Source organism: Triticum aestivum, chromosome 2B (assembly GCF_018294505.1).
Source record: "Triticum aestivum cultivar Chinese Spring chromosome 2B, IWGSC CS RefSeq v2.1, whole genome shotgun sequence".
NCBI classification, from domain to species: Eukaryota; Viridiplantae; Streptophyta; class Magnoliopsida; order Poales; family Poaceae; genus Triticum; species Triticum aestivum.
The window spans coordinates 745144827-745159664 of record NC_057798.1 but is presented as its reverse complement, the minus strand read 5'-3'; the positions used below and the strand labels follow the sequence as shown (position 1 = coordinate 745159664).

Below are 14838 nucleotides of genomic sequence, written 5' to 3'. Positions count from 1 at the left end.
GCCTCTGAGACGTGACAACGGATTTGCTTTCCCACCGGAGCTCACTTGGTTGATCCAGCAGCAGAATGCCTTGATGCAGTTGTTAGTCCAGAATCAGAATCAGGGGAACAACAACAACAACAATCCACCACCACCACCTGTTGATCACTTAACTCGTTTCCTTAGGCTGAATCCGCCGATGTTTTCCAGTAGCACCGAGCTGATTGTTGCAGATGATTGGCTTTGCAAGACAGCCAGAGAGTTGACCACTGCAGGATGCACAGATGCGGAGAAGGTGCGATTTGCCGCACATCAGCTTGATGGACCCGCAACATCATGGTGGGAGAATTTCACAGCCACCTATCCAGTAGACACTGTCACATGGGATCAGTTTCAGCAGGCTTTCCGTACTGCCCATGTTTCAGCAGGAGCAATGGCCATGAAGAAGCGTGAGTTTCGCAACTTACGCCAGGGAGGATGTACTGTTGGCCAGTATGTGGATGACTTTAGTAAGCTAGCGTGTTATGCCCTAGATGGCGTTGCTACGGATGCAGCTAAGCAAGAGAAGTTTCTGGAAGGACTGAATGATGAGCTGAGCATGTAGTTGATGGTAGCAAGTTTTAACAACTACCAGGAGTTGGTAGATCGTGCTCTTATGATTGAAGGGAAGCAGCAGCAGATTGAGAACCGCAAGAGGAAGTATGGACAAGGGAAGTACAATTCTGGAGCTCAGCAGAAGCCACGTTTTAGCACGAGTCGGAAGGACAATTTTAGCATACCCATGGAGGAGGTAGTTCGCATAATCACAATGGTCCCAAGAATGGTAATGGGAATGGAGGAAGCAACGGCTAGAACCGTACCAACCCATCAACCCCAGCCAAGAAATATTTGAGCCAAGTCACTTGCTTTAAGTGTCAGAAGACCGGACATTACACCAATGAATGTCTCAAAGGCCAGAATAGAAATGGAAATGGAAGCTCGGGGAAGAAGCCGGACCCTTTCAATAGGGGACAGGTGAACCACGTTAACGTGGAGGAGGTTGAAGCTCAGCCAGATGCAGTAATAGGTAAGTTTATGATTAAGTCATTTACTACACTTGTTCTTTTTGATATTGGAGCATCGCATTCATATATATCAAGGGAATTTGTGGATAAGTATAAACTGCCAACCCAAGCCCTTAGGTCACCCATGTTGGTAACCTCGCCTGGAGCAGAGTATATGGCTAGCCTATGGTGTGATCAGTTACCATTAAGGATTGGTAGCTACTTGTTTCCCTCGGACCTAATAGTATTGGAATCGCAAGGATTGGATGTGATATTAAGCATGGATTGGTTATCTAAGTATGGAGGGAACGTTGAATGCGCCAGTAAGACAATTTTTCTTACAACGCCAGAAGGAAGAAGGATCAAGTATGTATTCCGGCATGAGCCGAGGAGGACACAAGTAAACTCGTTAATAGGAGTTGTGCAGGAAGAAGTACCAGTGGTGAAGGATTTTCCTGACGTGTTTCTAGAGGAGTTGCCAAGCATGCCACCGGATAGAGACATTGAGTTTTTTATTGAGCTTTTGCCAGGCATAGGACCAATATCGAAGAGACCATACAGAATGCCCGCAAAGGATCTGGAAGAGATTAAAAAGTAGATTAAGGAGTTACTGGATAAAGGATATATATGCCCGAGTTCTTCGCCTTGGGGATCACTAGTACTTCTAGTGGAGAAGAAGGACGGATCATTAAGGATGGTTGTCGATTATCGAGGATTGAATGCAGTAACAATGAAGAACAAGTACCCACTGCCGATGATCAATGATCTATTTGACCGATTGCAAGGAGCTAAGGTATTTTCCAAGATCGATTTGCGATCAGGATACCATCAGTTGAAGATTCGAGAGCAGGATATATGTACCTAAGACGGCTTTTACCACCAGGTATGGGCTGTATGAGTACACCGTTATGTCATTTGGTCTGACTAACGCACCTGCCTATTTCATGAACATGATGAACAAGGTGTTTATGGAGTTTTTGGATAAGTTCGTCATGGTGTTCATTGATGATATTTTGGTCTACTCGAAGAACGAAGAAGAGCATAAGGAGCATTTGCGTTTGGTACTCGAGAAGCTCAAAGAACACCAGTTATACGCCAAGTTCAGCAAATGTGAATTTTGGTTGAAGGAAGTTGGATTTCTCGGACATGTTATATCCGGAGAAGGTTAGCAGTAGACCCCACCAAAGTTGTCACCGTGACAAACTGAGAAGCACCAACAACGGTTGGAGAGATCCGGAATTTTCTTGGACTCGCAGGATATTACCGGAGATTTATTGAGAACTTCTCGAAGATTGCAAAACCTATGACAGAATTGTTGAATAAGGATACCAAGTTCGATTGGACTGAGGAGTGTGAGGCCAGTTTCCAGGAGTTGAAGGAACGTTTGGTTACCTTGCCAGTGTTGATTCTGCCAGATTAGAGTAAGGATTACGAGGTGTATTGCGACGTTTCACGTCGAGGACTTAGAGCAGTGCTTATGCAGGAGGGGAGAGTTGTTTCATATGCTTCACGACAGCTGAGACCTCGTGAGTTGAATTATGCCACACATGATTTGGAGTTAGCAGCCGTAGTGCATGCATTGAAAACTTGGAGACATTTTCTCATCGGAAATCATTGTGAAGTGTACACGGATCACAAGAGTTTGAAGTACATTTTCACGCAGAAGGAGTTGAATCTCAGGCAAAGGAGATGGTTGGAACTCATCAAAGATTATGATATGAGATTACATTACCACCCGGGAAAGGCTAATGTAGTAGCCGACACGTTGAGCCGTAAGAGCCATGTCAATACACTTATGACCGGAGAGTTACCGAAGGAGTTAGCCGAGGACCTTCGTGAGCTATGTTAGGAAATAGTTCCGAGAGGCTATGTAGCAGCATTGGAGATTCAGTCTACCTTGATGGATAAGATCAGAGAAGCTCAGAAGACTGACAAGGAAATTGCTGATATAAAGGAGAGGATGAGCAAAGGCAAAGCTAAGGGATTTCGTGAGGATGAGCACGATACCCTATGGTTTGAAGATCGTGTTTATGTGCCTAATGACCCGGAGATCAGGAAGTTGATTCTGCAAGAGGCCCGTGATTCACCATACTCGATTCACCCAGGAAATACCAAGATGTATTTGGATTTGAAGGACACTTTCTGGTGGACCAGAATGAAGAAAGATATCGCAGAATATGTAGCAGTTTGTGATGTATGTCAGAGAGTAAAGAGAGAGCATCAGAAGCCAGCAGGACTGTTGCAACCATTGCCAATACCCAAATGGAAGTGGGATAAGCTAGGCATGCATTTCATTACGGGATTGCCCAGGACTCGTTCAGGATATGACTCGATTTGGGTTATAGTCGATCATTTGACGAAGGTAGCATATTTCATCCCAGTGAAGACCACTTACACCAGTGCTAAGTTGGCTAAGATATACATGACCAGGATCGTATGTCTGCATGGAGTTCCAAGGAGCATTGTATCAGATAGAGGAACCCAGTTTACCTCAAAGTTCTGGAATCACTTGCATGAAACCTTGGGTACCAGACTAGAGTTTAGTACAACTTTTCACCCGCAGACAGATGGACAGACAGAGAGAGTTAATAAGATTTTGGAGGATATGCTAAGAGCTTGTGCCCTAGATTATGGATCAAGTTGGGATTACAACCTGCCATATGCAGAGTTTTCTTACAACAACAGTTATCAAACAAGTTTGAAGATGGCCCCTTTCGAAGCCTTGTATGGAAGGAGGTGCAGGACCCCGTTGTCATGGGATGAAGTTGGAGACCACCAATTGTTTGGACCGGATTTGATTAAGGAGTCTGAATGGAAGGTGAAGTTGATTCGCGATAGACTGAAAGTAGCCCAGTCCAGGCAGAAGAGCTATGCAGATTCAAAACGCAAGGAGACAGTTTACAAAGTCGGAGACAGAGTTTATCTTCGAGTATCTCCACTTCGAGGAGTTAAGCGTTTTGGTGTTAAGGGTAAATTAGCGCCACGTTTTGTGGGACCATACAAAGTTTTGCAGTGTATGGGAGAAGTTGCCTACAAGTTGGAATTACCCGAAGGATTGTCAGCAGTTCATGATGTATTCCATGTGTCCCAGTTGAAGAAGTGCCACACAGAGATGGCTGATATACCACTGAGAGATATAGTGCCACTAGAGGCGATTCAGTTGGACAATGATTTGACCTATGAGGAGAAACCAGTCAAGATTCTTGAGTATGCCAGCCGAGTCATCCGCAACAAGGTTGTCAAATTTTGCAAAGTTCAGTGGAGCCACCACACCGAAGATGAAGCCACCTGGGAGTGAGAGGAAGATCTGTTGAAGGACCACCCTCACCTATTTTCTAGCCAACCCGAATCTCGAGGGCGAGATTCATCTTAAGGGGGGTAGGTTTGTAACATCCCAAATTTTCAATTTGGAATGTTATACATAGATCATCATTGCATATCATATTTTATTGCATTTTGGGTTTGATCCTAGAAATTCTAAGCAACTCAAGGACCCACGGAGGGAGTTGGGGATTTCGAAAATTTCATATTTGAATTTTCTCTTTGATTTTATTTATTTTGTCTTTAATTATTTCAATTATAAAAATATGAGAGAGGGAATAAAATGACTTTCCCAAAATAAAGAAATATTGAGGATTAATAATAAAATCAAATAAGTTTTTATTTTGGATTTCATTGCTATTTTATTTGAATTTAGGAAAAATGTGTGTCTTTCAAAATTGCATTTAGGCCCCAAATAAATGTTCATCTTGTCAGGCTTGATTTTAGAAGTCGGGGAAAATTTATTTCGTGATTTTTGAAGTATGTTTAGTATTTCTTTCGTTTGATTTTCTGGGTGAAATTTATTTTTTTAAAACAAAATCCGAACCGACCATGGGCCGGGATCGGCCAGGACTCCTCTGGCCGGGGCCTTTATATAGAGCCACCCCGGGCCGCAGCCCCAGCCCGCCCGAGCCACTGCCGTCCCAAACCCTAGCCGCCGCCGCCGCCCGCCGCCGCCGCCGCCGCCGGACCCGCACGTCGAGGTTGACCCCACCGCCGCCGTTTTTTTAGTAAAAACCATTCGGTTTTTCCGTCGGTTTTCGTCGGGTTTTTTTTAGACCTGTTTTTTTTATTAGATCGGTTTTTTTGGTTTAGGTTAATTAGAAAACGTTCGCTCGTTCGTTCATTTTAACGAACGCATTCATCGTTTAGATCCAGATAACGAACGTTCATTCGTTAATCTGTTCATCGTTTTCTTTTTCTCGGATTTATTCCGTGATTTTTCTGATCGTGATTTCTGATCCGATTTTCGTTTTAGTTTAACTTTTCGCTCGTTTATCGGAATCAGGCGATTCAAGCGCCTAGAGTTTCGTCTCGAAACCCTCTTTCCGTTTAATCAACTCAAACAAGTTTTTGCTACTGTAAAATTTGACTTAGGTCCAGATTAGTAAATGAAGTTTGTTTCTTTCGTAGTTTGATATTCGTTGCTTTGTTCGATTTGATTCTTTTTGCCAACTGGAGTTCTTAAGTTGAACTTTCTGGTTAGATCTATTATTTGAGTTTTACCTGTGCATTAGATGAGTACTTATTGTATGATTGTTTGTTTGTTTGCTTGCGATAGAGTACCCGGATTGCGCCGCTTGCTACTTCGAATCCCTAGGTTTCATGGATCATCAGCAAGGCAAGTAACACTTTGATCATATCCCTTTCATACCCAGTTTTTATGCATTAGATCAATCCTCAAACAATTGCATGATTAGGATCTGATTAATATGTGGGTTTTGCAAAGTAGATGAGGTAGTACCTATTACCTGTTTTATTATCAAACCCTTGGGAGTTACTTCTACGTTTCCTTATATTGCCATGCTATGCTAGTAGACGTGGATTGGGTGAGTGTATCCATGACAGGTGTGAGATTGTTAATTAATGGTTTATTTAAGGTGGCAACTTTAACACACATCTGGATGGATTGAGGCACCTGGGTATTCCAGGATTACCTGTTTTTTTATGGACCACCACCCAGGCTCAAAGGGATCATAAGATTATTCATGCTAGAAACTTCCGTGTGCAGCCACATGCTATTATGGGCCCTAGCATAGCTGAGTAAGTCGTGCGAACTCTTACAGTGGTAGACTAGCAGATGTAGAGGATGTAGGTGGTACGGTCTACCCAATCGTAAGGTGCTAGCGCTTCTAAAAGACTATGTCTCGGTCATCCGTTTCTCAAACACCATGTAATGCGAGAAAACAAACGGAGGCGATCGAGTCTTGTGGGGAAAAGTGCGCAACCTCTGTAGAGTGTATAAACTAATCATGATTAGCCATGTCCCCGGTTATGGACGTTTTGAGTATCTAGTACTTGGATTATCATGTGAATCTCATCATGTTGCTTTAATTAATGTTGTTGGGTTTTAATGATGATGCTTAATTGGGATTGAGAATCCTGTGAACCATTCTCAATGTTTAACAACTACCATGATAGTTAAATAAAGTTTATTCCTTTGCAGTAGGGAAAAATTGGCTTTATGCAAAACTGTAACCATAGAGCTTTCCACCAGCCATATATGCATGTAGAATAGCCATGTCATTTTATTACTCTCTATGTGTTACATTGCCGGCATATTCCATGTGCTGACCCGTTTTCGGGCTGCAACGTTCATGTTGTAGACTTTTCAGACGACGAGTAAGATGCCTTAGGATCGTGGTTCTATACTCAGTGATGCCATTGGAGTTGATGGACTCACTTATCTTCCAAGCCTTCCGCTGTTATAGTTATTAGATGGCCTTAAGCCATATTTATTGTAATAAGCTCTCTTTTGAGCCATTCGATGTAATAAGTGTGTGATTGCCACTCTGTTATACATCCTTCAAGTACTGTGCGTGTCAGCATTACTGATCCAGGGATGACACTGATGCACAGAGATCGAACTGTTTGAGGTCTGGTCGCTACAGTTCCATGGCGAAGAAAATTCCTAAACGAAAAAAGTTGTTGCCGATGTCCATACTTCCTATGTACCACACAATCATCAAATACTTATAGCCATAATTTCATTTTCAATTAGATAAACAAATTAGAACTAAATATAATTATTTTCAACATTCACTTACTAGTAAACTAATGGTCAAATAATGGTGGTGGGTGATTGTATCTAGTGCAATAAAATGGTGGCATACCTGGAAATTGGGAATTAATTTTGAGGGGATTTAGGCAAATATTTGTGACACAGAATGTATATATATATTGCATAGGTGATCTGCACTATCAACAATTACTCATCTTCGCTACCCTCTAGTTTATCCATGGCATCACCATATCCGCTTGCCAAATTACAACTCATGATTCTCTCTTACTATATTTATTTTGCTTAATATATAAATTTGGGCATGGATATCACGTACTACATCAGTATGCATGCCATGCACCTACCAACGGGTACAGCCGAATTTTTGAAATTGGTCGAGATAATGGACAGCCTTAGCCAATAGTACGATATTCATGCATAAGACTAGCCATAGTGGGAGTAACTTCGGTAGTAACATCGAGTCCAACTTAGCAAATTTGCTTATGTGGCAATGAGTTAATGAGGAGAGATGTAGTACTAGTAACTTAGCTAGTTACTGTAACATCACATGTCCTAATGCAATATGAGTCTATAACCTAATAAATGAAACTTTGTATGTTACCACACTTATGTTACTATCCACTATGAAGGTAGTAACATAGTCTAGGGATATGTGTATGTTACTAGTATATGTTACTATGCATTGTGGCTAGTCTAAGTAAAGTTCGAGGAGCTATATAATAAAGAAACATAAAGTTATTAAGCCCGGAAGGAGAGAAACATTTCTGAATTCATGCTAGTCAGCATCAATCCATGCATATTAAGCTATAGCTAGTGTGTAGGACTGAGAGGCTTTGGTAATCTGGTGACATGATATATCGCATAGTGCAATACATATGCCGATGACTCGTGTAGTCTCAGCAATCCAAAATGTATCAGCAACTAGCGATTAACCACTAGTAGAGGGTGGTGAACACGTTGCTAAAGAAAAGCAAGAAATGCACGTGAGGTGGCAACGGCTAAACATTTCATGTCTGGTGAATTTGTTCACTCTGCCGCCTGGGTGCGATCCACGCTCGCAAGTCATATCACACTATCACCTGCTCGCTAGGGAAATCTCGTCTCGGTTGTATCTTGATGTTATGGTTGCACACACCTTGTGCCCCCGTGTGTCGTGACAAGTAAGAATGATGAATTGTCCCTGTCTCACTTGTATGAGATGATACAACATCTTACATGTTTGTTTTTACCGACACAGGGATAAGATGCCTCACTTTTGTAACAACCTATCTCGCTTGCCATGTACTCACACTTTTTTAGTAGATCTTGCCACAATTCTGCCGATCAATTTGTTTTGCCATTTTATTTTATTTTGCTTGGCATGCATAAATTTCTTGAAAAAGAGTGTCAAAATCCGGCTATTGAGCAATTAAGTTCTGTAGCTTCCAACACATCAAAGAGAACCGTAGTTGTGTGGTGGTAGAGTTGCCGGGACATGACTCTATCCATCGGCAATCAAAGTTCAAATCCCGAAGCTCGCATGTACACACTAGCTCATGTGATTAGTAGATATTAATGAGGTTGGCCGATTTATCTTTCTCTGTCATTAAGGGAGTCAATAGGAGATGTGATCTGGAGGATGGCACCGCGGCGGTCGGGATGGTCCTAAGGAACTACGAAGGGGTGATTCTTTTTGCAGCATACCGATACATCTTCCATTGCAATGATCCACTGGAAGCGGAACTACATGTGATGATGCAAGGTTTGGCACTGGCTATTGAACACTCCGACGCTCCAGTGATGCTACAATCGGACTCCTCTGAAGCATTGTCATGCCTGTCTACGGATGCTCTCCGGCGTTCAGCTTATGGCCACTTAGTATTGGAGATCAAGTACTTAGCTGGTAGTAGGGAGTTTGTACCTCAAAAACTTAGTCGTTCTCAAAATAGAGTTGCCGATCGCCTGGCAAACTATAGCCGTTCGGAGCGAGCCACCGCTTTCTGACTACGCTCAGTTCCTCCTTGTATTGAGGATGTGTGGCCCCTCGACTGTAACTCTATGAATTTGCAATAAAACTCCCTTTACCCTCGCAAAAAAAAAATAGGAGATGTGCTCCGTGTTTTTTTTAACACGGTATAAATCGCAGTTGAATGTGTGTATACTGGTGTGTATGTGCGTATTAAACATAATCAGAAAAATATTAAGCAAACATTTCTTGGTTACAAACATGAGACGGGACTGGCGTGAAAAAACAAAACTTAAAACAATACCTTGGTCGGCAGAGTATGTGTTTTTTGGGCCCCATTGTTGTGGCCAGATCCACCTTAGGACATTGGACCATGTCCCATGAGCCTCATCACATTCCAAGTCCGAAATGTTAGGTTCAGCCCAAATCACTGGTGCCCACACCATTATTGCTACAGACAATGATCTTGTGAATTGTGATCATGTGCAGTGGAATGGACAACTGTCTTGCAAAGGTGGTCGACAATTCTGCAGCTAAAACGGGCAACCACATGGTGCCCAGAACACACTTTCCCAGCAAAATTGCCATCATGCATGCATCCAAAAAAATATGAAGCCAAACTAGCAGCAGCAGAGTTGATCAGTACTAATTCTCAACACGGTACATTACTTTGGTCTGTAACGTCACTATTAATAATCCCCACATAGAAGATTGGTGGTTAACCAGTACTATGTGACTTTGGCCTTTAAACCCACTATAATATAAATCTCCAAGGAAGGTTGATGCTAAAAAGACAACACCATGACCACATCACCACAACATCCATACACCAGGGGAGAAAACCTAACATATGCTACAGAATTCGGAGCTCAAGAGACACCAGTCAGAGAGATCATGACCCCAAATCCATTCCCCTACACCACTAACACCCTTCCATTAGCTTTTCTAGGCATAGCAAACTGCATTCAACTACGGTTGCTCACTTGGGATACTGCATCACCCAGTGGACATGATCCATTTCATCCATAGGACGAATAGGAATAGGGTCTAGGAGTCGCTAGTAAGATCGCCATCCTCATTGTCGCCGATTGCATCTGCTTCCTTCACCTCCTGAATCATCTTGAGGACTTGCCAGGCAGTTGGCCGACTCTCCGGCGACGACCGGACGCAGGCAGACGCAATGTCGACGATCATCGAGAGGCGCTCTCTGTCCACTCCTTCGTCTTCCCTCCCCGACAGCGCATACGTCTGGAGATTGGTTGCCGCCAGGACCGAGTGCTCGAGCGGTGCCTTGCCACTAAGGAGCTCAAGGAGAAGGATGCCGAAAGCATAGACGTCTGATTTGGGTGTGAGCCTTCTGTTGGACTTCATGTTTTCTGGTGCTCTGTATGCAGCGTCGTCTTTGACTTCTGCTGATTCCAGAAGGAATGACAAGCAGTTGTCTGTAAGGCAAGCCTCAAAGTCGGAACCAAGCAGCACATTGGAGGACTTGATGTTTCCATGAACAAGCCGAGATGCCTGATGAATGTAGGCAAGGCCCTGTGCAACATCTTCTGCTATCTTCAGGCATGATGTCCAGTGCAGCGGTTTTCCCCGGGACGATCTTGAACCTGCAATTGATTTGAGTGTGTCAAGCTAATAACAGTGAAGCAGCAGCAGCAAAAGGTTCTAGTGCTATTAGATTATCCGATGAATGTATAGAGCCTATGTTGATATCCTAATATGTACCAACTTGTGGAAAGTTCAGTATAACAAGCTTACAACATAGTACTGTATGTCATTTGGCTGGAGTACAGATAGACAGCACATACAGTCGAACATAACCAACATATCAAACGAATAAACTTGCTATCACTGCATTCTGAAAGGCTCACATCAATTTCTACTTAAGAAAAGGAAAACTCAAAATAGTGTACAGTGTTGATCCCAACAACCAGCTCACACACATGAAGTATGTACTGTGTTATACTGTTGTTTCCAACAACCAGCATTGTGGGGGATCAACTCATCAAATTTACTTACTTCTGTCGGATCCAAATCGAATGGTACTTCTACGATCTCATACATTATTACACAATTTATCATCCCAAAACTGCAATTATAAAACTCCGCCTATGTCTTCTAGGCATAGCCGGTCCCAAGCCCGGGTAAAGGAGGAGGGTTGTGATAGGCTTGGCGAGCCAGCGTAAAAACTAGCCAGTCCCATAGGTATGAAACCGATTTGAGCGAGAGTAGTACTAGGATGGGTGACCTCCTGGGAAGTCCTTGTGAAAGAGTTTCATATCTAAGGGTTGTGATAGGCTTGGCGAGCCAACGTAAAAACTAGCCAGTCTTTTGGGTATGAAACCCATTTGCGCGAGAGTAGTACTAGGATGGGTGACCTCCTGGGAAGTCCTCGTGAAAGGGTTTCATATCTAGCCTACCCCAACTTGTTTGGGATCAAAGGCTTCGTAAGTAAGTAAGTATCATCCCAAAACTGCAATTATAAAGCAATTGTTACAACAATATGCTCTTGCTGGTGATACCAAGTTCAGTTTAAAAAAACTGCAAAACATCACATGAGCAGTTACCGGTTGCTATGTGGCAATCACATGTTCTTCCAATTTCCAATTTCCCTTTCTCAAACAAAGGTAGGCAATAATTACCAATGTTTCTGTTCGTTGTCGCCTTGACCTCGGCCTTGCAAAGTTGCGCCCTTTATAATTGTATTCATGGCTTCCTTTTCATGAATCTACATTGCTGTTTGATCTAGAAATCACATGTTACTGGCTTACTGCGAGGGGTCCATTCCAGACAAAGGATGAGACCCTACTAATGTTCAATCCCACAAGACGTGGTCGCGTGCTAGATTGGTGATCACTCAATGTACATCTGCTTGCTTTGTTTATTGACTTCAAGCAGAAAAAGCACTAGCAATCAACCCATACAGCAGGAAGTACTGCACACATCGTTCCACCCAAGGTACACTCATTCTGCTGGCAGAATTTCACGTGCAAAGTCTCTGAATTTCAATTAGATCCCATGTTAGGATAATAATGTATAGTGTCGAAAGTTAAAGTTGGCCTAGCCCACTCTACTGATTATTCAAAGAGTCGCAGATTCAAGTATAATGGTAGCAATCAGAATTGTTCTTAGTACTAAGTGTTACTTCCAATCCAAGAATCTACTCTGAGGAGCAATGGAGCTTACCGTGGATGAGGGAATGGAGGCTGCCGTTGGGCTGGTAGTCGTACACCAGCAGCCGCTCCTCCTTGGCCTGGAAGAAGGACCGCAGCGGCACGAGGTTCGGATGCCGCAGCCGGCCAATCACATCCATGTTCTGCTCGAAGGTCTCTGCCTCCGAAGCCGCCGGGCCGATCTTGGCCGCGTCCAGCCTCTTGACGATGACCACGAGCCGGCCGTCGAGCACCGCCTTGTACGTCGTCCCCACGCTCCCGCGGCCGAGCACCTCCGCCGACGCGCGCATCAGCTGCTCCAGACTGTAGCTCGTGGCCTCGCCCGCGCAGAACGTCAGGCAGCCGCTCCGCCCCAGCCGGCGAGCCTTCTCCTCCGGCATCATCATCGCCGCCGCCTCCTCGTCCGGCACGCACTCGACATAGCCAATGTCGGCGTTGTCCATCTCCCTGCTGAGCTGCGAGGCGGCCGCGCTCTTCTTGGGGCTTGGGTATGCCGCAGTGCTCGGCCGCCTACGCTTCTTGCCCCTCGTTGCGGCAACTATGGCGCAAACGAGAAGCACGGCCAGGACGGCTGCCAAAGCAATCGCGACAGTCATTGCAGTCTTCTTCTTCACTTTGTGCGGCCGTGGTGCCGACGAGCCTGGCAAGCCCTGCCGCTGCGGGCCAGCGCCGGCAACACCGGCGCTCTGCGCGGGGGGAGTGGCGGAGCCGCTGCTGCCGTCGCCGGGGAAGAAAACGAGGGGGGAGCCGCGGCACTCGCGGCGGACGACCTCGCCGCAGAGGCCGGGGTTCCCGGCGAACGCGTCGGCGCCCATGAGCGCCATGGAGGCGGTGACGGGCACGGGGCCGGAGAAGTCGTTGTACGAGACATTCAGCAGCTTGAGCGACGACTGGTTCCAGGCGGGGACGGAGCCGTTGAAGTGGTTGGAGTCGAGGCGCAGGGCCGTGAGATGCGGGAACGCGGCCTCGATGCCGGGCGGGAGCGCGCCGGAGAACCGGTTCCCGGAGAGGTCGATGGAGCGGAGGCGACGCAGCGAGGCGAGCGAGGCCGGGAACGGGCCGGAGAAGCGGTTGCCGGCGAGGAAGAGCGCCTTGAGGTTGCCGAGCGCGGAGAGGTCGGGGACGGGGCCGTGGAGCGCGTTGGACTTGAGGCTGAGCACGCGCAGCGCGGCGAGGCCCGAGAGCGTGTCCGGCGAGAAGGTGCCGTTGAGGCCGGCCTGCTCGAGCACGAGGTGCGTGATCCCCGCCGCGCCGCCGCAGGTCACGCCCGGGTGCGCGCAGGGGGTGGAGGCGAGCGGGAAGCGCAGGTGCGCCGTCGGGTCGGCCTTGGCGAGGAAGGCCGCCAGCAGCGCGCCCTCGGCCGGCGGGGCCGAGGCCAGCGCGGCGGGCGGCGGCACCGCGGGCTTCGTCGGCTGGGAGTGCGACGCGCCAGCCCCCTTCGTGGGCAGCGTGGGCTGGGAGTGCGACGCGGCGGGCGGGACGGCGGCGGACGCGGCGGCGACGGCGGCGGCGAGGAGGAGGAAGGGGAGGAGGGGGAGGGCCGGCGCCGGCATTTTCGGGGTTTGTTTGCGACTTTGCGGGCTGGGGAGGTTCTGGATTTCAGTGGAGCGGCGCCATGGAGTGCGGGCTGCGTGCAGTGCGCGGTGGAGTGGAGTGGAGGGGAGGGGAGTGACGAGGTGTGGGTGTGGGTGGGTGTGATTCCCGAGTGAGGGGTCAGAGGGGCGGTCGCCGTGGCACGTGGCACGTGGTGTTGAGTGCTGGTAGTATCGTTGGGAATAAACGTACGGAACACAATAAAACCGCTTGCTTTGGAGTTTAAACGCAGTCAACAGCTAAACTACACGCTAGGGCACTGTAGAAAGTAGTACCAGTAACGTGCTGGAATCATCGATGAGAGGTAATAAGCGCTAACCATCCAGTACAGTTTGAACAGATCGGTCTATTTTTTCACGTGATGCACCGTGGGTTAACAGAGTACATCGGTCTCTTGTGTTTGAGCGCGTCACCGCCACCAACATTCTACAGTACTGGAGTAGTATATCTACCTGCTGCGCCCGGGCGCTGGCAGTGCTGTGCGAGTACATGTACATCCAACGACCGAGTGAGTGCCATGGCCGGCACGGCGAGCGTTTGAAAAATAGCCGTTGATGATGCTGGCTGGTTAACCGTTAGCGTCCTGAGCTTTACTACAGTACTGGCCCGTGGGTGGGGTCAGTCGGCCTGCTTCTCCCACTCGTGGTAAAACACGTCGGTGTACAGCACAGCACAGCATTAGACACTTTCGTCGGCAGGCGGCGAGTGGCTGCTTTCAATTGGTGCCCCCTTATGCCATGCGTGATCGATCGGTGGCCCATACGTTTCCGTTCTGGGCCGCGCAGTTGTCCACGGTGCGGCCACGTCGTCGTCACCGAGCTCGGAGGAGGCCTGACGCCGACGGCGATCCATGGGACGGACGGAGGGAGGGAGGTGGGGAGGACACAGTAAAACCGCGACGGGTGCGGGAACCGAGGACCGCTGGTGGTACGACCGGTGAAGTGTAAAGCGATGCTCATGGCCTGGCCGATCCCAGATTTGCAGTGCATATTACCTGCCCGGGCCCGCACCGTCAGTGACTGTGCCCTTTGCTCGAAT

The 14838-nt window shown here is 46.9% G+C and overlaps 1 protein-coding gene across 1 annotated transcript; it reads right to left on the bottom strand.

Annotated features, from left to right (window-relative positions):
- Nucleotides 1-9641: 9641 nt before the first annotated feature.
- Nucleotides 9642-13847, bottom strand: LOC123047111 (probable inactive receptor kinase At5g67200). The gene is made up of 2 exons (XM_044470603.1): nucleotides 12221-13847; nucleotides 9642-10641 (listed from the first exon to the last, which is right to left on the bottom strand). The coding sequence occupies exons 1-2, from the start codon at nucleotides 13758-13760 to the stop codon at nucleotides 10079-10081; spliced, it is 2103 nt and encodes a 700-aa protein (XP_044326538.1). The 5' UTR covers nucleotides 13761-13847; the 3' UTR covers nucleotides 9642-10078.
- Between the last annotated feature and the right edge of the window lie 991 nt (nucleotides 13848-14838).

What these genes read in the sequence shown, in the direction of transcription:
- LOC123047111 (XM_044470603.1), bottom strand. Translation starts at nt 13,760, where the DNA reads ATGCCGGCGCCGGCCCTCCCCCTCCTCCCCTTCCTCCTCCTCGCCGCC. An exon ending in CCTCCATTCCCTCATCCACG is followed by an intron (nt 10,642 to 12,220) that starts GTAAGCTCCATT and finishes AATCAATTGCAG; the next exon opens with GTTCAAGATCGTCCCGGGGA.